Source organism: Miniopterus schreibersii (assembly GCF_964146895.1).
Source record: "Miniopterus schreibersii genome assembly, chromosome: 1".
NCBI classification, from domain to species: domain Eukaryota; kingdom Metazoa; phylum Chordata; class Mammalia; order Chiroptera; family Miniopteridae; genus Miniopterus; species Miniopterus schreibersii.
The window spans coordinates 141292050-141315510 of record NC_138101.1 but is presented as its reverse complement, the minus strand read 5'-3'; the positions used below and the strand labels follow the sequence as shown (position 1 = coordinate 141315510).

Here is a 23461-nt window from a genome sequence, read left to right as displayed (position 1 = left end):
GCATGGCCCAGGGAGCGGAGTGTCTGCCGCAGGAGGGAGAGGGGCCAGCACGGGGGCTGTGAGCCCTCAGGGGACTTGGTATTTTCACCCACATGGCCCCTGGCTCACAGGCTCTTTGGTTTCAAGTTGTCTAGCTAAACGGTGCCAGTAACAGCTGCCTTGGGTTGAGGTTATGAAAAGTGGCGGCTTTACGGGTTCTGATCTCCAGAGAGGTTTTTAGAGTATATGCACCATAAATACCATGAGAAGGGTGAAAGGTTGGTCTGTATGGGTGTCAGGCTTCTTGGGGAGAAAAAAAAGAAGTGGGTAGGGGGTTTAGCTTTGTAGGATAGATGGCTGACAGTGAGAGCTCCTCCCCGTACAGCTGGTCTTTACCACACTCATCTCCTAATCCTCAAGGAGAGGTAGGTGCCGAGGAAAGACTGAGCCCTGGGCTGGGGGCCAGATGGCCATTCCTGTCCAGGAGCCCTCACTCAACAGCCCTGGGGGCCATGACCAAGGCATAGTACCTCAGTTTCCTCATCTTTAAATGGAGCCCACAGTCCCTGCTACCGCACAGAGGTGTGCAACTTGTGTCAACACAGATAATTCTGTTTGTTGAACCTAAGTGCTGTAAAAACATGATATGCTGCTCTCAGGTGCTCTCATCTCGGGAGAATAGTAGTTCCCCAGGGCTGGCTGGCTTCAGGGACAGTTTGTGTGCAGGTGCATGCAGCGTGTGTCTGTATTTTCATGCATGTATCTAGACGCTGTGCCACTACAGACCTTCCCCTCCTCCCCTCCATTCTTCTGACCCAGCAGGACAGTGACTCAGTATCAACAGGACAAAGGGAGGAGGTGCAGGCTCTGTTCCCAATTGGCCTCTCCAGGACAGGACTCAAAGGAGGCCTGGGGTTGATCAGCCAGGTTTTTCCCTTCTCTGAGTCCCTGGCCTTGGCTGAGTCGTCATGCCCCAGGTATTAGGTGGGAACAGAGGGAAGAGGTGAGCCTGACCAGCCACTTTTTAAGACTCTGCTTAAAGGCCTGTTGCAGAAGTTTGAAATTGCAGGTTATGGTTAAATTGAGGCTTGTGTATTGTCCATATCTTGGTGTCCCCTAGCAATTACAAATAAATAACTAAAAGCTGATTATAACCAAGATACTCAGAGCTCCTGGACACTATACTGGGCCACGGAATAGAAAATGTTCTAGCAAGACATACATGTCCCACTCACATGGCAGGGCCCACACCATCGGCCTGGGTATGACATGCTGGGTTGTCCCCGAGGGAACAAGAGCAGGGCTAGATTTACAAGGAACTGGGAGCTTCCCTTCTCCCAAATCCCACCTTATGTTAAAATGTTCATCCTTGGGTTAGAGCACTAACCACTCCAAGGAATCTCTGTCACAATGCTGACCTGAAAGGGTCACCCTTGGGTCCTTCTCCACCAGAGGGATTTGTTGATGTGGATTAGCTCCTCAGTCAGCCAGGCCCAGAGGGCAGAGGGCAGAGGGCAGAGGGCAGGTGAAGAGCGCAGTTCAGGAGCACCTGGGAACGAGGATTCCAGGTAGGAAGGAACACAGCAGGAAGCTGCGCAAGCACCGCCCTTTGTGACCTCAGGTCCGCTGCCGGGACCTGCAGCCCCAGCCTGTGGGAGCAGCTGCACCTAGACGGAGGGCAGACTACAAGCATCTTTCCCCGGCTCCATGTTCAGTGACCTCATGTTGGTGGCTTGGAATTGGACATAGTGGGAGTATTGATACCACAGAAATCTACAAACACTACAAATCAGGGTCCCCCTCACCCCACCCCCAGAAGAGCTGTTCTTTAAACTCTTTTTTTTTTTGCTTTTTTTAATTTAATTTTTTTTTTAATTTAATCCTCTCCTGAGGATATGTTTTACTGATGAGAGAGAGAGAGAGAGAGAAACATCGATGTATGAGAGAAACATCGATTAATTGCCTCCAGCACTCACTCCCACTGGGAATTGAACCCGAAACCTAGGTATGTGCCCTGACTGGGAATCGAACCCGCAACCTTTCAGTGCACGGGACAACATTCCAACCAAGTGAGCCACACCGGCCAGGGCTGTTCTTTAAACTCTTCCCAGCACTACTAGCAGTAGCCAGACTGATCCTCACACTCGCCCTGTTAAGTGAGACTCCATCCTTAGCAAAACAGTGGCTTTTCCCTGATTGCCCTCTCCCCACGTCTTGAGGGCCTGGGGACAAATATAAGATCAGAGGGGTGTCCAGTAGCTGTTTTGAGCTGCTTGGGTAGTTGAAGCTGTCAGAGTTCTAAGTACGTATCGCCACGTTTTCTTCACATGCACTTCCTGCCCAGTTGGCACCTGCTGGCACTAAAAACAAAACAACAAACTGGTGACCTTATTTCCAGCTTGTCAGTTTTTGTGTTCTCCACGCAGGATTCAATGAACAGTGTAGTCTTGCTGTCAAGTAGGTATTATTGTTTTGGAACATTGATCACATTGTTATACCCGAGGCGTGTGTGTGTGTGCGTGTGTGCGTGTGTGTGTGCGCGCGTGTGTGTCAGTCAGGTTTCACCCGGAGCCGTTCTTCTGGTTTGCGGAGATGCTGACCTCCGTGAGCTGCTTCAGCCCTGCGTAGGCCGTAGATCCAACTTTGCCGAGTCGCTTTCTGATCCCGCCCCCCCCACTGTTCCCCGGTCCTGGTTTCAGCATGCCTGCTATTTTGTGTTTTGCCCCCTGTGCTGACAGCCTGCCTACCCTCAATATACCAAGTTCTGACACCTGCCTCTGGTACACTCAGAATCCCTTCACCCAGCAGGAGGTTTCCATGGAAACCAAGACAAAGGGGAAGAAAAGGCTCCGTTCTCGAGTTTCTCGGGTGTGGGACATGCTTTGTGTCCATTTCGCAGAGTCGTTTCCGCCCCATCCCCAGACAGGCCTCGGCTGTGGGAGCCGCCCCCTCTCGTCCGCTTGGAGCAGCCCTGGGCGAGTTTGCCTTCACGGGATTCCAATGAGGGAGCAGTTCACCGCTCTCAGGGGCAGTAACTTATTTAAGATTAAACCACAGAAAGGAAAAAAAAAAAAGGAGTGTGCAGGCTGATTTAGAGGAAGAGGGCTGGAGCGTGAGGGCGCTTAAATCTTAAATTTCTGGGTCACCTCGCCATGGATATTGAGATGCTTCTGAACCTCTACACTGGAGCGGATCGCTCCCTCCTCTGAACTTGACCACTACTCAGCGTGGCCTCCACAGCTTCACCTGCCCACTTACCACCTGGTACTGTTTGGTGCCTTGGTGTGTGTGTCATTCCCCAGCTAGATTGTGAGCTCCTCAGTGGCGAGGTTTTTTGTAGCTCTTCAGATCTCCTTGGGGTCCTAGGACAGTGCCTTGCACAGAGTAGATTAATTATCAAAGTTGGTTAATCGTATCCAAAACTGTTTTTAGTTGAAGTAGAATGAAAAGTTGCTGTACAGAGTAGCTGTTATCCTCTCACTGGAAGGGTACAAGCAGAGGCCAGATAGCCACTTACCTGTGACAGTTTCAGGAGGAAATAATGCATCGATGGAAGGTGGAGGTAGAAGACGTCTCAGGTCTTTTCCACCCCCAGATTCTGTGATTCCATGAAGTGTCACTATTGCCACCACTGAATCTAATGATGGAAAATGGGTTGTTGCTTCAGAGACAGATGACTCTCTAGAAGCCATGTGACTCCTGTTTGCTTGTGGAGCAAATGGTCCCCGGCTGGGTGGGTCTTTAAGTACTAGAGCTCCCCAGCAGCACGCATCGTTACCCAGGTCCAGTGATAGAGTATTAAGATTGACATTTTGTACCCACTGAGGTTTCCGCCCTTTAAAGATCTTCCCCTGAAGTGTAAGGAGAAGCAGATGGGGACGAGCAAGTTCGACACACTTTATTATGCATTGCACATTTTACTTATTAGAATTCTGAGTGTGACGCCTGCATTTTTAAAAAGCTTCAAGATGCAAACAAAATGAAATTATTCATTGAAATATTTAAATCAGTGTACAGCAATTACATCAAAATATCAAAATAAAATCCAGCAGCCTGGAAGATAGATTCCCTTTGACTTTCAAAAGGTCTTCCTTTTGAAAGTCATCTTGGGGCTTGCTCTGAGATGAGGTCAGGCAGGGAATGCATCCTTGATGAGGCCGCAGAGGGGTAAGGGGCATCCAAGGTCGTGTAGGGGAGAGACGGTGGTGGGAATGAGGGCAAGTGAATACGCCAAGACATTCTCCTACTGAAAAAAGAACCAAGAAGGGAGTTCAGGACCCAGGTGCCAGGTGCCTCTTCCGTCAGCCTGTCTCTGCCGCCCTTTACTGACTGGATCCCCCCCACCTCCGGCCTTGTCGATTGCCAGCCCTCACTCCACAGAGCGCTCATGAGGATTAACAAGCCCCGATGGGTAGCCTCAGACTGTGTGAGAGGGGTGCAAGGTGCAGTGGAGTGCAGTGAATGTGGTTGTGAATCTTAGACATGGCACCCTTCTTACCTTACAGGGAACTTTGATGATCAGTGTCAATTAACCAAGGCTTACAAGAGACTTCAGAAATTACTGGAGTCCAAATGCGCATTGGTTCCAATCCAACATCCCAGTGGCATCTCTTCGACTTGTAGCCCTGTGGGCTGGAAGAAATCTTACAGCTCATCCACTTTGGCCTCCCGTTTAACACTCGAATTCCCTGTCCTGAGAAATGGTCGTGCAGCATGCAGCCGAGTGCATGGAAGGAGCAGGGCTTCAGGAATCAAACAGGCCTGGAGCCAGGTCTCAGCTCCTCCACCCACTGTCTCTTTGACCCAGAACAAAGTACCAGCATCGCCAAGCTTTCATTTCCTTAGCTGTGTGTCACGAGCAATACTAACATCGCAGAATTGTTGTGAGAATTAGAAATAACATTGTTAAAAGATGCTAGCCAGCCACAAAGAAGAGTTGAGTCACGTCTTAGGTTCTGTCCACTCTGAAGAAGCCTGTGACTGTGTCCGTAGCTCCTTGGGACATTCTAATGCATGCCCTACAAGTACATTTCACAGTTCCCTGCTCCTTACCATAGTATATGGGAATAGGAACACTACTACCTCTGTGCGGAAAGCTGCATCTTAAGAGCTATATTTTCAAATGCTGAACTGAAAAGTTACCTTTCTATAATTGTAGTAGACTGTGGAGAGGAGTAACAGTGTATGAAATACGAAATGAAGTGGGAAATAGTAAAAGGGGCCAGAACCTGTGGAGCTCCATTGGCCATTGTAAGGAGTTTGAGTTTTGTTACCAGTATAATGGAATTCATTAAAGTATATTAAGCACATGACCTGATATATGGGCTTTAGGAGCTTGCTCCTGACTTGTGTGTGGAGAATAGACTGCAGGTGGACAAGAGTGGAAGCAAGGAGGTCATTTAGGTTTTTACCTTGTGATCCTGGCTACAATTAATGTGATGGCGAGGATGGAAAGAAATGGACAGGTTTGCCCAGCCGGGCGTGGCTCAGCGGTTGAGCGTCGACCTAGGATCCAGGCGATCGGGGTTCGATTCCCGGTCAGGGCACATGCCCGGTTGCAGGTTTGATCAATGACTCTCTCATCATTGATGTTTCTCTCTCTCTCTCCCCCTTTCCCTTCCTCTCTCTGAAATCAATAAAGATATATTTAAAAAAAAAAAAAAATTTAAAAAAAAGAAAGAAATGGACAGGTTTGAGAGGTTGTTTGAAAGTAGAATCAAGACTCGCGGATGGATTGGGTGTGAGGGAAAGTGAGACATGAAAAATGACTCCTGGGTTTTTGGTTTGGGTAACAGTGGTGCCATTTCCTGAGATGAAGAGTGGAGAAGGAATGAATCGAGGGAAGGAGAGGTCAGGAGTTTTGTTTGGATGAGTTAAGTTTGAAATCAGATATCTGAGTGGATTTGCCAAGTGTGTTGGACAAATGAATTCGGTACTCAGGGCTGAAGATATAAGTTGGGCAGTCATGAGCAGATCAGTGCTGTTTTACCCAAAGGACTAGAGTAGTTCACTTAGGAAAAAAAGTTAATTTTTTTTTAATTTAAAAATTTAAGAAGTTTTAAATTTTTTAGATTGTCAGAAAAAAGCAGTGGGAGGAATAAGCCGCAGAGCCCAGTGACATTTAAAAGCTCAGCAGAGGAAGGAGAGACAGAAGAAGAGCCTGAGAGAGAGGCTGAGAAAGTGTGATGTTGTGGAAGCCAAGAGAAGCAAGTGTTCCAGGAAAGAGAGAGTTGTCAACGTGGGTTGGCTCGAATGCAACTTGAGTCATAAAGTAAGATGAGTTTATGGAGGCATAAACTATAGGATTTGGTGGAGCCGGTTGGTGACCTTGAAAATAAAATATGTTGTGGAATGATAGAGTCAGAAGTCAAAGCAGAATGGTTGAGAAGGAAAGGGAGTTAAGAAATTGATGACTGAAGTTTTGCTGAAAAGAAGAGCAGAGAAATGGAGAGGTCGCTAGAGAGGATGTGAATTTAAGGTTTTGCTTTATTTCATTTTTGTTTTAAATAGGAGATTCTGGTGCATATTTAAATACTAGTGGAAATAAAGCAGAGAAAGAGAGAGAAAGGTTACTGCAGGGAATAAAGTAGACAAAGGTAGGATCAAAGTCCTTGAGAAAGGGGTAGACCCAGAGCACAGCAGACGCCTTGGCCTTCTGTGGAAACAGCGGAAGGCAGGTAGGAACAGAGTGGGGTAAATTGGTGGATTTGCGATGGGAAGGGGAGCGATCCTGTCAGTTTACTTACATTTATTTACTCAGTGAACTATGACTTTAGGTCACCTTTTGAGAATGAGCCAGGACTTCTGGTTCCTGAGCCCAAATGCACTATGTCCTTTACTTACCGTTTGTTACGCTTGGAAAGAGTGAAAATGGCAACCCCTTTTGTATGATGTGTTTTAAAGAATTATCAGTGATAAAGTAATTCATGTTTATGCGTTCATTCGATACTTTATCCTGAATTATTCAAGTTCCCAGCAGGGACTAAAATTCACATGGTTTGTTTAAATGAAGACACTTTAATGAAGAACTATTTGCAGAGATAGAGTGGAATTAAGAGGTGCTGCACCCAGAGACTGTCAGCAGTTAGAACTCGTTACCACCCTTAGGGCCAGAGGGCCAAGGGAGATGAGCAGTGTTCAATCCCAGGGGAAGCTGGACGAACTAAGGTCATGGTTTTGCAAAAATTGCAAATGTAAGGTATTTTAACTGTAATCTATTAAGACTATAACTTTTCTCACTCTGACCCTAGAAAGGACTCCCCACCCCTCCATTATATGTACCTAGGGCCCCACAAAACCTGGATATGCTGCTGCTTTCAACAGAGACTCAGGTGCACTGGTGCAAATTTTACCCCTTTCCCAAGATTCCACCACTACCTGGGTGGGGTGGTTAATGGGCATCAAAATGGACATTTTACAAAGGGAAGGATACAGCAGGAGGGTGAGAAAAGCAAAGGAGGAAGGGACACATGGCACCAAAGGAGGAAGAAGGAAGGCCCTGTGCCTGGAGAGTCCCCTATCTGCCATGCACCGTAGAGTAAGGGAGGGTTGTCGGGGCCCCCAGGTGACTGGTTTCTGTCGGGGCCCCCAGGTGACTGGTTTCTCTCTGGGGCCTCGCTCAGATGCTGCTCTCTCTGTTTCAGATGCAGATGGAAACCTGTGCCGAAGTAACCAACTGCTGCAAGTCATGCTGACCATGCACCGAATTGTCATTTCCTCTGCTGAGCTGCTCCAGAAAGTGATTGCCCTATATCCTTTCAGCACGCTGACCCGCAGGCCCAAAGTGGGCTTTTCTCAAAAATAGCTTGAAACTGGAAGTTTGCTTTTATTTTGATCAATTTGGAATAATCCCAAGTGGTAAATGGGTTCACATGTAACATGTCCTTTCAGGGACATGGTGTGTGTGTGTGTGTTTATACACATACATAGGTCTGTGCGTCTTCAGTGGGGAGGGGCAATGCTATTGATGCTGATTGCTCTGGGAAGTAGTCAAAGAAATCAGCATGCGAACAGTCTTGTTCGGTGTTCCTGACTAGTAAAAGTACTTCCCTGTAGATTCATCAAATTTCATATTCACCCCGTGCAGATTGACAAGGGTGCAAGCTTGACTCAAGTGATGACATGCATTCTGGCTTTCCTGCCCAGTTCTGGAACCTTCCCCAGGTTCTGACGGCTTCCTGGTGGCATAGCATCTGGAGAGTCTGCTGGTGCCTTTTGCTTCAGGCAGCAAACCCTGCTGGATTTTAACCTTCCTGTGGGGTGTGAACCGAGTGGAGGGGGGAGAGCACCTGCCTTCTCCCCCTCGCTGATGACACTGCAAGCTGCGGCCCCTGAAGAGAAACCGTGGGTAGGGTGAGACTGTTTAGCACCCGAAGCCCGGATCCCTGGCACTGAGTCATGACTGCGGCCCTTCTAATCTTTACTGCTCCCCTGACCCCTAACCTTTTCATCTGTGTCACACACACACAAAAATAAAGCTGTCAGGACTGAAGTCCTTCTCTAAGCCTACTGATATAGGGTGTGTCCCCAAAAATGTATACTCATACTCACACTTTGAATAATTACAAAGGCAGTGTTTATTAAAATTGGGCTATCAGCTGTTAAAGTGTGTATCCATTTTTTGGGGACACCCTGTACATCTTTACCTCTCATCTCAAAGGAGGTGTTTCCAGCGGCATTCCAAGGGCGGGGCCCACATAAGAGGTGCAGATAATAAGTGGGTGTCTGGTCTGTAGGGAACTTTAAAACCATAATAAAACCGACCCAGAGTTGGTCTGCTTTTTATTAACTCCATGCACCAGCAATTCTAAACAATGTTAGGGATTAAGTATTTCTCCCTGCAAAATTTGTTGGTCTAAGGCCTGAATTGTACCTGGAGTGCCGCGCACACAGTGAGTGGTCCCCTCTCCCCTCCCCTCCTCCTCACAGGATCTTACCCATCAGCTGTCTCCCCTCTCTCCTGTACTTTTAAACTCTGCCTCTTCAATGGCACCTGCCCCTCAGCCTAAAACACATCGAAATGTCCCCAGCCTAAAAATAAACTGTCAGGGCTACCTCCCCTTCGTTCCACTGTTAGGGTTAGAAATTTGATGTGCAACCGTCTTAAAATAGTCTGCACCCGCTATCTCCAGTCTCTCAACTCCCTCCCACTCTTTAATTCAACCGTGGCCCCACCCCTGCACTCAGACTTTCCTCTGATGTCACCAGTGACCTCCTAGTTGCCAGCCCCATGGCTTTTTCCCATCTTTGTGTATGCTGACCTCCCAGAAGCACTGGGCATTGTTGACACCCCTGCCTCCCAAACTGTCCCTCGAGGGCTCCTGGATATGTACCTGCCTGGCTCTCCTTCCTCCTGGCTGCCCCTCCTCCAGCTTTGCATCCAGCATCTCCTTTAAGCACCTCTTAAATACTGGGCTAACATCCTGGTTTTCTCTGTCTTCTTCCTTCCCTGGGTGATGTCTCACCAGGATTTTCATTACCATTCCTGTGTCGATGACTCTCGAGTCTGTATTTTTCTAAACCACTTCTTAAAAATGTTTGGACTAATTTGTCCTGCAGACACATCGATCTTAATATGTTCAAACCTTAACTCATTAACTCACCACCCCCTCTCCCCAACTACTACCCCCTTAATTCTGCTTTGACATTTGTATTTTCATTTTCAGTTTCAGTTAGTGGTGACATTACCGTTCAGTTGCCGGAACTTGAAACATCAGCAGCTCACGACTCCTTCCTGCCTTTCACCTCCCACAGAGTCCACCACCCAATCCCAGAGTTTCAGCTCCAGAAATGACTCTCATCTGGTCTCTCCTCTCCATTCCCATGCCATTGCCGTAGTCCGGGCCCCCTGGGCTCTCTCCTAGGCCTCTGTCCCATGGTCTTCTCACCTGCGCGCCTCCCCCTGCTGTTCACTGTCCCCCTCTGAAGTTACTTTCCTGAGAAATCAGTAACCATTGCTTCGGAGCCTCTGCCCCCGAGAGGGGTGATGTCAGACTCCTCAGTTGCCAGGAGATGGCCCTCCGGGGTCTAACCCCAGTGTGTGTCTCCCACTTCACCCTGCTGCTCTCAGAAACCCTTCCCCCCCCCCGAACTTCTCAGCCCCCCAGACTGTAGCGAATGCTCTCCCAGTTCCTGAAGTCATTTCTGACTTTTCCACCCTCCACCCTTTAAAAATACATCTGGTGTTTAAAAATAATGCTGTTGATTTGAAGATCTATTTAATTCCTATGGCTGTAGTTTTGCATTGCTAAGTGGTCAGTGTATATCTCTTGAGTCTCTGGCCTGGATGTAATCTGCCTGAGGAGCTTTCTCATCTGTCTTTGCAGAAAGTGTGGTGTTTTTTTCTGTTAGCTAAATGAATCGATCCCCCTAAACTTCAGTCTGTAAGGTTTGACATGTAATGCCTACATGCTCTGGTATTTATAGATGACTGTTTTAAAGAAACCTCAAAAACTTTGTGTCTAGTTGCTTTCGTTTCTGTTAGTAATATAGAATTTTGCAAGGGTGTTGAAAAATTAATAAAATTACAAGTTAAAAAAATGTAGTTTTTTAAATGTAGACACACCCCATATTGTAACTTACCTATTTATAAGTTGTCTCCCCCACTGGACTGTGTGTCCCCTCAAGGGCAGGAACCCCAGGCTTATTATTTATCTTTGTTTCTCTAGAACTTAGCTTGGTGGCCATCTCATGGAAGGGCTCAGTGAATGTTGCATTATTGTGGGTGCAAACATTGGGATATGTTTTCTACATCTGCCAGGACCTTTAGGTGAGAAATCTGGGCTTTGCTCCAGGCTGGGGTGGGGGCCAGGGGTTCTAAGAAGGGAACGTGAAGTTAGACATCCCGTCATCGAAACCCAGGTTAAACATTGAAGGCAAAACGATTTTTTCTTCCCACTTAGTTTCCTTGTTCTGACTTGAAAGCAATAGAATTATTAGTTAAATAAGCTCAGATGGTTTCTTGTTTTTCCATTGTTAAAAAAAGAGAGAGAGACAAAGGAATTTTAAAACATGCTTCGAATAGTTCATATGCCTGAAAAGCGCAGTCAGAACTGCCCTGGGCCTTCCTGGGGACAGCGCTAGCTGTGCAGACGCCCTGACTGCCGGCCTGTGTTGGGACCTTGGCTTCCATCTCCTCTAGTGAGAAAGGGGGTGCCCCCCCCCCCCCCGCGGGCTGCCTTCGCTGTGCGCAGGGGCTCGGATGGCCTCGGAGGCGCTGCCGTCCTGCCTGGCACCTGTGTGCCCGCTTGAACGCAGACCTGCCGGCTCTGCATGGACACCTCCCTGCTCCCTCGCTCAGCCACCAGGCACTGCCAGAGGGGACATGTGAGGAGAAGGGTAAGAAGCCACCCAGGGGAAGATAAACTCCACACAGAGGGCACCACGTCGAGTTTTATGTCCATTTAGTTGTTTTAAGAGAGATTGGCTTTTGTGCCTTCCTCATTAAAAAGGAAGAATAAAAATTTCAACAAGTCAGTCAAATAATAAAAATATAGAATCTAAGACCTATTTATCTAAAATGTGCCGTATGCTTGAATCTCTTTGCATTCAGGGGGTGCATTTTCTTCACGATGTGGCATAAAGATACGTAAGTCGTCTCATGTTCACTCCTGGCTTTTGTGCCCAAAGAAAGACACGTGTCAGAACCTGTTACTGCATGAAGTTTGCCAGTTGGCTGGCCTTATTTTTATTTTGAATCTATTTGTTGATGTGGGTGTGGTTTTGTTTTTGTTTTGGTGCCCTCAAGGACAGATTTTATAAGTGGTAAATCCATTAAAATATGTTTTTAAAATTAAAGTTATTTTATTGAAAGTACAAATTTCACAACCATAGTTTTTCTTTAGGGGTTCAAGTTTAGCTCGCAAATCTTCCTCTTTCTGTAATTCTCTCATGTTCCACCAAACGTTTTTAAGGGGCCTTGAAAAATTTTTGGTTAATTTGGGTCATGCAAATTATATACTTCCAGTGATTTTAGACAATTATTAATTTTACATCTTAGATTATTTTTTAAAAAAATACTTCAGAGGCCTTCCTGAATTTGAAATAGTTTTTATAACTCAGTAGATTAAAGTTGTAAACAGGAAAGCTAACATTATCTTAGATGTTCCAAAGCGATGCATAAACTTAATAAGATTTCAATCTAAAACCACAAGTCTAAAGCACTTAATTACATATTCCAAATTGAAGATTCAAGGCTATCATTCTAATATACTCTTGAACTTTACAGGCATATAAAATCTCAAAATGCACAGATGCCTTCCTAATAAAAACATCAATAATGTCTTTTACTTTGCTATATTGAACTCTGAATTTCCCAGGTGTTACAATACGCGCACCCAGTGAAGAAAGACTGCTCCTGTCCTAGCTGAGACCTCTGCCAGCTTCTCCCTGGATTCATCTCAGGGGCCCAGCTGCAATTCACTGAGACCGGTATTGCAGTTACTGTGGCACAAGTTTTTAGAAGAGAAAAGGGCAGAGCCCTGCAGGGCACACAGCCCACATGGCCTCATTGCTCGTTCTGTGTACAGAAGATGGTACTGCCACCAGATTCATCACTGGATCAGATTTGGGGTTCTTTTACTCTTAAGTGAATATTCTTTCCGTATAGCTCTAGGCAGCGATTTTCAACCGGGGTGCCACAAGAATGTTTAAAATATGCAACACCTGACTATTTAGTCAGGGGCACTGACCTCTTTTCCTTTAGATTGTCAAATTAAAAAATGACAAAGCCAACACAATAGCCATCTGGTGTAAATAAATCAAAATTACACCTTTCTTTTTTGTCAGAGTGGCAAAAAATATATTTTTTGGCGTGTGTCGCAGAATTTTAGTAATTAGTTTGTGCCATGAGATGAGAAAGGTTGACACTCACTGGTCTCTAACAGGTGAACTCGATGGAATCTTGATATTCTTTCATATTCTGAGGATGGCACCATTCTCATGGGATGTTGACGTGGCTCTGTCTGACTTGCCATCATAGCTTACAAGGTCAACCCACTGACATCCTCTAGGCGTGTATTATCATTTTCATCTTATTGGCATGACAGTGTGCCTGAGCATTTATTCCTTCCCCATCTTCTCTAATTCACTGCGCAAACTGTTTATCAGTTACTGGAAACATTTCAAAAGACAAGGGGCTGCTCTCTTTAACGTGTCTACTGGCTGGGCGCCTGACTGCGGGCATGGGCCTGGGCCGGGGCCTGGGCATGGGCATGGGCATGGGCCTGGGCAGGAGGTCCTTTGCCGCTGCTTCCTCCTCCCAGGTCCCCTGTGCCGGGGCTTCCTCGCGTGGACTCCCTGGCTCTCCTTCTGCAGAGGACTCCTGTAGCCATCTCAGTGGGAGCCGGATGGAAGGTCACCATGTCACCCGTCTAGGTGATAATAGCACACAGCGGCACATGCCGAGCTGGTTTCTACCTATGGCCAGAGAGAGAAGAAAACATTTCATTTAAAAAAATTTATTTTGGGAGGGGGTTGGTTCCACAGATGAGAAGTTGTTTGGTTTCTGTGACAGAGACTCCATTTCCCTTAACCACGGCCCACGTATAAGGATGCGTTGGCAAAGAAGTCCCCAGGGCTGTGCCTGAAGATCTGCTACTTTGTAAGGTAACGTGTCTGCTTGCACTTGGGACTGTGGAGTGGGCTGAAATGAAAGACTGAAGCGGGGCGACTCTAGTTCATCCCTCAGCCTCCCTGCCTTTCCCTGCCTGACCGTCTTTCTAGAGCCCACCTCTGGCAGCTGGGCTGGGCAGCCGGTAAAGGAAGTAGAGCTCAGTCCGTTTTTTCTGGTGTCCCTGAGCTTAATGTTCTATACTAGTGTTTTCCTCAGTCTTTCAGCATTTTGGTATCAAACGACATGAGGTGAAGTTATCTTGTTTGTTTTCAGTCCGAATTATAAAGGTAATACAGCTCATATTAGTAGTGCATTTTGAAAGTACAGAAAAGAATATAACTATAGTAATAATCACTGATATCCAACTATCTATTTTGGTATATTTCCTTCGTCTTTTTTCCAAGATTTTTTAAACATAGTTGAGATCACAACGCATATAAAGTTTTATGTCCTCTAGTTATCACTTAACTTTATTATCATTGAAAACTAGTCATTAAAAACTTTGGTAAATATTATTTTTTTAAAAATTTATCTTTATTGTTGAAAGAATTACAGATGTCCCCTTTTTTTCCCCATTGACCCCCTTCCACCCTGCCTCTACCCCCCCCCCAGGCCTTCAGCACACTATTATTTCTAATGGTCATATAACAGTCTAAGATATGATTAATGTAATTTACAGATAGGTTGCCCCATCTTGGGACACTGGTTTGTCTGTAGTTATCTTATTTATAATTATCTCTGGTACACATGGCTGTGCCTAAATCTCTCTCATGACTTCTTTGGTTACGATACACCTTGTCCTACCGAAGCTTTTAACACGTGGAGGGCCAGAGGGCTGTGGACAGGTGGTTTTCTTCCCCCCACCTTCACCCTGGCTCCTTCTGTGTATGTAGAATCTATATTCTTTGTTCCCAGGAATAGAGAAGGGCACACCAGCCTCTGTCTTTTTCTCAGTCTTCTCTGTGGGAAGAACCCACCAAAGTGAGTCCTTTCCTTCAGTTTTGGATTGTTTTTATTTTTTTAAAAATATGTTTTTATTGATTTGAGAGAGAGGGAGAGGCTGCCTCCTGCCCGGCCCCTACTGGGAATCGAGCTCGCAGTCCTGGGCATGTGCCCTGGCCAGGAATCAAACCTCTGACCTCTTGGTGCCTGGGACACTGCTCAAGAAATTGAGCCACATTGGCTGGGCCAGTTTTGGATTGATTTCTAACTCCCACCTTGCAGGTACTGGATAACAGAATTCTGGACCATGTTTAAAATGGATGCCAGCCTGACAAACACTATGGAGGAGTTCCAGGAACTGGTGAAAGCCCATGGGGAGGAGCTGCACTGCCGCCTGATCGACACAACTCAAATGTGAGTGTCCAGGTTTGGACGAATCTCTGCTCCGCTGGGCTCGGACTCCCAGCTGTGACTGCTGCTCTGTTGCTGCTGGGAGAAGCCCCTCCATGGGCAGGTTGAAATCACCTCACCAAAGTGAAAAGCTTGACATTTGACAAGCAAGCAGAGAAGTCCCTGGCGATAAAGCTGTGGGTGACTAATATTCACGAGCAGAAAAGATGTAAGACCCAGTCAAAAGGAAATCAGGTAGCAGGGTATTGACTAAAATGTGTCCAGAGCATGAGAAACTGAAAGCTCAGTGACTAAACTCAGCAGCTAATGCCTGGAGGCCCCCGAGCTTGAAAATGGGGAAGGGACTGCCAACAGTGTACTGAGCAGAGGGCGTGTAACACATGCGGAGTCTATGAAAGACACTCAGACCTCAGGAACTTGCAGAAAGCTCAGCAGTATTTCACATTACTCCTGGGATGTCATATTTAGCGAGGCTAGCCCACTCTGAAAAATGAATACTTTCCTAATTTGGGAGGGGAGGGTGCACACATTGCATGCTAAGATGTTCACAGGGTGCAGATCCCTAGGATATAGAATTCTAGAACTGAAACAAATTCTAGAAATAGTTTCATCCAGCATTCTGGGAAGCTGAGGCTCAGCAAGGCTATCTGGCCCGTCTGGGTCACACAGCCAGCTAAGTTAGTGGCAGAGCGGAAGCTCAGGGCACTAGGTCATAAAAATGGCATATCATAGTCCCAAATAAACGGATCTGTCAGTTTGGATTCTTTCTCTGTGCCTCCCTACTTAGAATAATACAACTCAAAAGATAAAAGAGATTTTCAAGTAACAATTTCCTCATTTTAAAGATGCAGAATCTAGGCCCCAGGGCAGTTCTCTAATCCAAATCTTGTCCCTTGGTGACTTCCTTCTACTAATATTTCCCAGTCTATTCTTTAGGAATTAGTCAATGGGATAGTGCCCGACCAGATATATTTGAGAAATAGTGAGTTAAACTTGCAGTGCATCTCAGAGTCTAATATGCTCATTGGCCAAGGGGGCTAGACAGAATTTGTAGCATTTGCCAAACTCATCTGACCACATACCCCTCTGTAGAGAGACAAGGTTCTCAGGAACTCCAGTGTGGGAAACAGATCTGTAACCTGCTCCTCACAAAATGACCTTTTCCCTTTGCTTCCTTAGTGTAGGAAATTGAAACTAAATCAGAAACATATGGGTTGGCTTCAAGAAAATGGTGTTGGGGTGGGCACTCCAGGGTTGACTAGGCTTCCTTGGGGACATCAGCTACACCAGCTGGGGACATGGAGGAAAATGCCACCAGTCTGCTCACAGTGACCACATGTTCCTACCCATGATTCCCTGCAGCATGACATCTCCTCTCCGTGGCTCTCTGTGCTCTTCTGAAATGAAAACTACCCTCCTACCTTGAGATTTCTAACCAGTTGGAGATTCCCTGCACCCTTATAGAAGGAAGGGACACAGAGTAGGCATGGAGAGAGCAGAGGTGCCAGGGCCTAGAGGAAGGAGCTGGGGCCAAAGACCAGAAAACGGTGGCCAGTGCTTGAGACCCTGTCCTTCCCAAGGCCTTAAAAGAGTCCCCAATTCCTATGGAGCGTTCAAAAGGTTCACAGGAAACCAGCAAGGCCGCCTAGTTGCCGCCATGGGAAAATCTACTTGGGAAAGCTCTGTTAATGCATTGTTTTGGCCAAGGAAAGTGAACTAATGGTTCCTTGCATATTCTTGTGTGAAACGTTAATGGACTTACTTGCATTCAAAAGCAATTTCAATTTATTCTTTTTCCCCATCTTCTGTCTTGCACATTTAACCACAAAAGCAATGCCCGCGACTGGTCCAGGAAACTCACTCAAAGGATAAAATCCAACACCAGCAAGAAAAGGAAAGTCTCCCTGCTCTTTGACCACCTGGAGCCAGAAGAGTTGTCGGAGCACCTCACCTACCTTGAGTTCAAGTCCTTCCGGAGGATATCCGTATGTACCGGGGGCGGGGGAAGCACTTCCCTGCAGTATTTCTGAACATAAGCAGAGAAATTCAGCAGCCTGCTCACCACCCAGCCCCAGAGGCCCCCTCAGGGCAGCGGGCCTCCTGTCAGACTGCGCCGTGGGGGAAGCAGTGCGCTCTGAGTTCCTGGGGCGCTGTCCTTCCCCCCATCCTCCATGCCTGCCCCACCCTGCGCTCAAGTGACAACGCAGCGGGCACATGCATACGCAAGTGTACACACACACACACACACACACACACACACACACATTTTTTACTCCCGGTAGTCATTAGGTTGCCAGAAATTGTTTCTTCATTTTCCTCCCTCCCAAAAATGGAGCTGTGTCTTCTAAGACTGAGTTCATTCTAGGGCAGGTTTTGAATGGCTCTGGGACATGCCCAAATAAAGTAGACGTTACTGGTCCAGCCCAGAATATACCTAAATCCATGAAGGTGCTGACATGGCCCAGCCATTGCCAATGATTCTAAAGATAAACTATGCTGACCCAAACTTGCTCCTTCAATCTCCATACATGATGCCAAAGAACACTGTTCCATACAAGAGAACTTGTCAACACGTCAGAGGCTCACAGACAGACCCTCACTGGCCACTTGCTTTCCAGGGAAGGGACACCTTCACTCAGCCCCTGCCCCTACTGAAAAATAGTCTTCAGCTTTGCTCTAGAAATGGAGATTGCCTAGTTGCTGGATGCATTTCTTAGAATGGCCAGTATTCCCCGGATGAGGGAATGGAGGCCCAGAGGGGTGGCTCGACAAGGTCACACAGTTTATGAGATTAAGAGCCGGGGCTGGAATTACATGCCTGTCTCTGTCATTCAGCACCAATGTACTGAGCCTGGTTCTGTTTGAAAGGAGTCCTGCAAACCAGGTGACAGAAGTTATTTCAGCCTTTCTCCCATAATGCTGGCATCTGTTTTTGCACAGCTGTTTGCCCAGCCAGCCAGGAAACCCCCAGCTCCCATTTGGAGATAAGTCTCGAAGCGTTAATCTGCACTAGCCCCTCAGTTCCCTCACTGGCGCCCCTCAGACAGAACCACAGGACCCGGCTGGGAGGCTCCGCCTGGGGAGTTTCCATTTGGCAGTACCTTCCCCTGTCACGGGAGGGATGCTGAAGGGAGCAATTTATCACAGTGAAAATCTGAGCTGTGCTGGGCCCAGCTGGCAGGGCTGCTTGGTCAGCCGGGGATGTCTGCCTGATGCCAGTGCTCAGCCCAGCGGAGGCAGGAGTAGAAAATCCGTGTAGAACAGGGACTCTGAGCCTGTGCTCCCTAGGGTTGAGGCGGTGCTCTGTTTACAAAAGAAAGCATTGGGAACCCTCATTACTTTTGAATGGTATAGTGACCTCATAGAGGATGGCTGCTTGGGGGACATTTTCTTTTCCCTCCACAGTTCTAGTTTTCCCAAACAATAATTTTCCCTCCATCGTGAGATCAGAGGGAAGTGTCTCCCTGCTGTGAATTGATGGCACTTGGTATTTTCTGTTTATTATAATACTTTGCGGGAGGGGGGGTGTGGTGAGATTACTGAGATAATTCTTTTAAAAAACAAGTGAATTCAGTGTTATATTTATAGGGGAAGAGGGGGTATATAAATGAATTCACTGGAATGAGTCATGGGAATTTTCTGTAAGAGCCAGTATTTTTGCTCTGTGTGTCTCTCCTAAGCAGTGGTTTTGGCCCTACTCAGTTTTCTCCCCGTGAGTAATCCCAGCACAGTGAAATGGGGCTCAGTTAATTTGCATTTATTTTATTTAGGTTGTGAGTTTCTCTCATCAGTGTATTCCCAGGCAGGCAGGACTGAAGTATGTATACTGAAGTCCCCCCCAGCTCCTCCCCCACAATCTCAGTGGCCCCACAAAGCAAAAGAGTGTCTCTCACTCACGCTATACATCAGACATGGGTCAGCAGAGGCCCCTGCCGATCACAGCCGCTCGGGGACGGGATGCGGGAGGCTTGTCTTTACGCAGCTTCCACACTCCCTGCAGCGGTGGAAGGGCAACGTGGCAGATAATTCAGTGGCTCTCATATCTCCCTCAAAAGTCACATCATTTCCACTTAAATGCTGCTGGCTGAGCTGTGCTACATACACGGTCACACCTGACTTCAGAGGGTGAGTTCAGGAGCGAAGAGCTGGACGCACCTGGCGAGCAGCACCAAGACCTTCCGAAGCAGCGCTGGGGCGGGGAGCTGGCACCTCCTGTTGGTTATCCTACCTGAGCAGGATTGTTTGGGGCAGGGATGACTGCTACAGTCATCGCTTCTATAGCGACCTTCCGGGACGTTTCCAGTTTCCCATATGCTGTTCAACTGTCAACCATAGTCAGGGCTATTGTCTAGTTGGGAAACTCTGGTCACAGAATTAGCTAACCAGGTTTCATGTACCCAGCTCACCTGGCCTCTGTTCGAGTTCAAAGTAAACTCACACAGGTTTGTTTTAGCTCGAAGGTGATAATTATCCTGTGAGCACCACCTCACATTTATGTAGCACTTTGAAAAGTTAAAGTAGTTTCACACCTTATCATGTTTGATCTTCATAACAATTTCATGTGCTAGATAGAGCAGATTTATCATCCCATGCTTAAGGCATGGAAACAGCTGGGGGAGAAAGGGAGGGAGGGAGATGGAGAGCATCGGGGTGGGGGCAGGGAGGAGAGTCTTACGAATTCCTTTTTTCCCCTTAACTTCAGCCACAGAGGTGGAATTAGGACTGAGGTTTTTCTTCTGTATTCTTTAGAATGTAGAAGTACCAATATCTACCCAAATACAATTTGAATTAACTAGTGTGTTGAATTACCTGGTACACATCCACTTGTGCCTAATGACTTTTGGTGTAGAGACGGTGCTGTGGGTAGGTTTCCTTCCCACGTTTTCGTCAGTCAAGTAGAGGACACAGGAGAGGGGGACCAAGAGCTCCTCTGGCCCACAGCAGTTCCAAGCCATCAACTGAACAGAGGTGACCCTGCCCCTGGGATCTCCCAGAACACCAGAGCAGCAGTCCTGATGGGTTCCTTCCCCCCCAGTTCTCCGACTATCAGAATTACCTGGTGAACAGCTGCGTGAAGGAGAACCCCACCATGGAGCGGTCCATAGCCCTGTGCAACGGCATCTCGCAGTGGGTGCAGCTGATGGTGCTCAGCCGCCCCACCCCGCAGCTCAGAGCCGAAGTCTTCATCAAGTTCATCCAGGTGGCCCAGGTGAGTGGCGGAGGAAGGGTATGGACTGGGCTATGAGGGGAATTAGCCCCTCTTCCTGCAGCCACGTCTTTTCCCTCCTGAGCAACGGTGCGGTTAGTGCGCCTTGAACTGTCCTGAGGTCCAGATGTGGATACTTTTCTATTTCCCACAGAAGGGCACTATGGAGAGGGCCTCCTCGGGTCAGGATATGGTTTTGGATCTGTTTAGATCTTTAATATTTCTTAGAAGGTACTTACCAGCCTACGCTGTTTTCTCACATCTGGCCCACGTAACAAAGGCGAGGGCAAGACCAAGTTTTCCTGGGGCTGGAGTTGTCAGGTCTTTGGGCCCATGCCGTGTTAAATGTCTGAGTTTAGTGTTTGAGGGGCAGCATGTAAGCATTTGATAAGAGGAAATGCTACAGTAATTCCTCACTTAATGCCATCAGGAGGTCTGTGACATAATGAAACCAGTTTTAATAGGCTAATTGATATAAACAAGAGTCAGGCATCTCATTAACCTTATGATGAAAAGACATTGACTGAAACGATGTTATTTGAGGACCTACACTACTGTGAACACATATGAAATTCCCCAGAGATTCTAGCATCTCTGTCCCAATTACTGACCTATATAGGCACTGGCACTGCCCAGGAGAATAAGACAGCCCTTGTCCTCAAAAACACAAAAGCCTGGTCAATTTGGTGTGGAAGATATATAATATTATGCTTAATGATACATTTTCCAGTTCTAGGTGGTCTAGTTTCTCAAAGAGAAACCAGTGTTTGAGACCAGTGTTTCTCAAAGTTTCATACATGTACTGCCTGCTCCGATATTAACTAAATCTCTGTTAAAAGCACAGATCACTAAGCTCAACCCCACATCCGGGCAATCAGAATATCTGGGCAGAGGTTTTTGTGTTAAACAAGTACTTTGGGTGCTTCTTAGAAACTGCTGGTCTAGATGGTGGTCTGCTGACCAGCAGCACAAAGGGAGGGAGACATGACGCCTTGCTAGACTTGGGATCTCCTGGTCTGGAATTAAGCCTAAGGGGAGACATGAACAGAAAATTGTAACACCAATCACTAGTGCTTAACCAGTGTAAGGAAGACAGCGCACCGAGACGGGAGGCAGCCTCTGAGCGTGCGTGTGACTGACATGGTCAGTGACTCTTCTTACGTGTTTTGTGTGTTGCAGAAACTCCACCAACTCCAGAACTTCAATACTTTGATGGCTGTGATAGGCGGCCTGTGTCACAGCTCCATCTCCAGGCTCAAGGAGACCAGTTCACACGTCCCACATGAAATCAATAAGGTCAGTGCCACTTTCTCTCCTGAAGCTCCTAGCACATTCCTAGGGCCAGTGTCAACCTTTTCTCCTTGAGGGAGTAACCCAGGGAGCATGTGCGAACCACACCATCCCGTCAACCAGGCAATACCAAGGGGGCAAACCCCAAGAAAACCCGCAGGGTGGGGGTGTCACAGATCCGAGAGTGGCTGTGATTCAGTCTTCCTGTTTCGCTGCACATGTCCCTGCTGGTCAGATAGAGTCATGTGTGCCTCCTTCCCAGGCTCATGTGCCACTGGATGTCAGTCACTGTCTTTAATACTTACTCCCTTGCTCAGAATGTTTTCCTCAAAGGAACAGTGGACCAGTCTGCATGTCAAGTGCACTCGTACAGTGACACATGAAACCCTTGCTCTCCAGATCCCTAGGAGAGTAACATTCTGGATAGCAGAATTTTCCCAGATAATTGGAAATGAGCTTTTCAGGTGCTATTTTGTGTTTCCATTAAGGAATATTTTTCTTAAATATCCTATGTATTTTCCTACATTCTTAATTAGATTTTACAGAATTGACTTTAATACTTTATAACGTAAGACTGGTATAAACACTATGGTATATGGGAAATATCAGTGCAGATGTGTGTGGTATGGATTACATGACTGCTCTGAGCATTTTCATCTCATGTAAGAGGACCAGCCCTCCCTTCCTAATCTCAAACCCCAATCCTCCCAAGCTGACACAGAGACTCCCTTCTTAGGGAGAGACCTCTGTGCCTCGTTATCCCATCCATTTTCCCAGGTGTGCAGCCTTCTTTGGGGAGCCTCTAATCAACCATCCCTGCTCTCACAGGGCTCGGCTCCGAGGAAAATGACCCACTCCTCCCAGTGGTCTGGGCACCTCATAATTCTCTAGTAGTTCTGTAATAGTTCTTCTGAGACCAGGCAGGACAGCCGAATAGATTGCCCATGTCACAGAGGTGACAGAAGGAGGTAGTCACAGAGATTATGTGCCTTCGTGTCATCTCACTTATAAGATACAGCTCGCTCCTCTCCCGCTCGGGGTCCCCAATACCAGTGTTTCCTTGTCTGTAGCTGCTGCCCCTCTGGGTGGTGTGCAGAATGAATTAGTTAAGTCTAGCATTAAAGCAAGTGTCCCCCCATCATTTATTTCACCTTCTAAGAACAGAAACATTATTTTTTGCTGTTAGTCTCATCTTTGAGCACCTTCCCTACTCACACTCCCCAGCACTGTTTGCTAAGGGTGTATGAGGAGGGGGCGCTCTCCAGCTCAGAGTGACTGAGTGGGGCTAACTCTGGAACCTCAGGCTCTTCTTAGGCCACAATTTTATTAAAAGAATTTCCGGCACAGTGTTAACAATGGTAATTTTGTGTTGTAACATGATTGGCAGACAGTCTTCTGAGAAAGCTGGTCAGTACATGGGGAGTGGGGTTCTGTGAGCCGCTGGCTGACCTGAGCCAGGGTGTTTGGAAAGAACCCCAGATCTGGTTGTTCCCGTTTTGTGGTGAGCAGCCCTGCCCCTTCCAGGGCCCAGGGTGGGACGGGGCCTCTGCCCCATCCTCTGCTGGGAATTGGTCTGCTCTATTCATTCTCTCCAGGTCAGGGTTTCAGTCAGTGAATGGAATGTCACCTGCTTCCTAGACTTAAGCCTGTGTTGAGTCATGAGAGAAGGCCCACAGAGCGCAGCATGCAGAACAAAGCTCTGCTTGCTTTCCCCCATGCCAGCACCCTCAGCACTTCTAATCCCACATTCCAAATGCTAAGGAATGTGGTGTCTCTAGGACCCAAGACACTGGGGACAGAGGTCAGAGGGACACATTAGTCACTGTGTACTCTTGTACCTTTTTGATTTTTATATCAGGTGCTTATTTTTTAAGAAAAAACTTTAGTGTAAAAAAGATAAGACATTTAAAATTTTCCAGTTGTGTAGTAGAATCAAGTAAAGCACACCTGTGTTTGTAACTGCACTCTGTGCCATAAGCTGGAGTGTTCATTTGGGATCATGATCTGCACCCCTGCCCAAC

At 47.1% G+C, this 23461-nt stretch overlaps 1 protein-coding gene across 1 annotated transcript in view; it reads left to right on the top strand.

Moving 5' to 3' along the window:
- The window catches only part of RASGRP1 (RAS guanyl releasing protein 1), an 82133-nt gene that overhangs the window by 40158 nt on the left and 18514 nt on the right, over positions 1-23461 (top strand). The window contains exons 3-8 of the mRNA XM_081155849.1: positions 7623-7762; positions 13529-13584; positions 14816-14947; positions 16776-16929; positions 19980-20153; positions 21330-21446. Coding sequence (XP_081011975.1) covers positions 7623-7762; positions 13529-13584; positions 14816-14947; positions 16776-16929; positions 19980-20153; positions 21330-21446 — 773 coding nt within the window. The remainder of the gene's footprint in view (positions 1-7622; positions 7763-13528; positions 13585-14815; positions 14948-16775; positions 16930-19979; positions 20154-21329; positions 21447-23461) is intronic.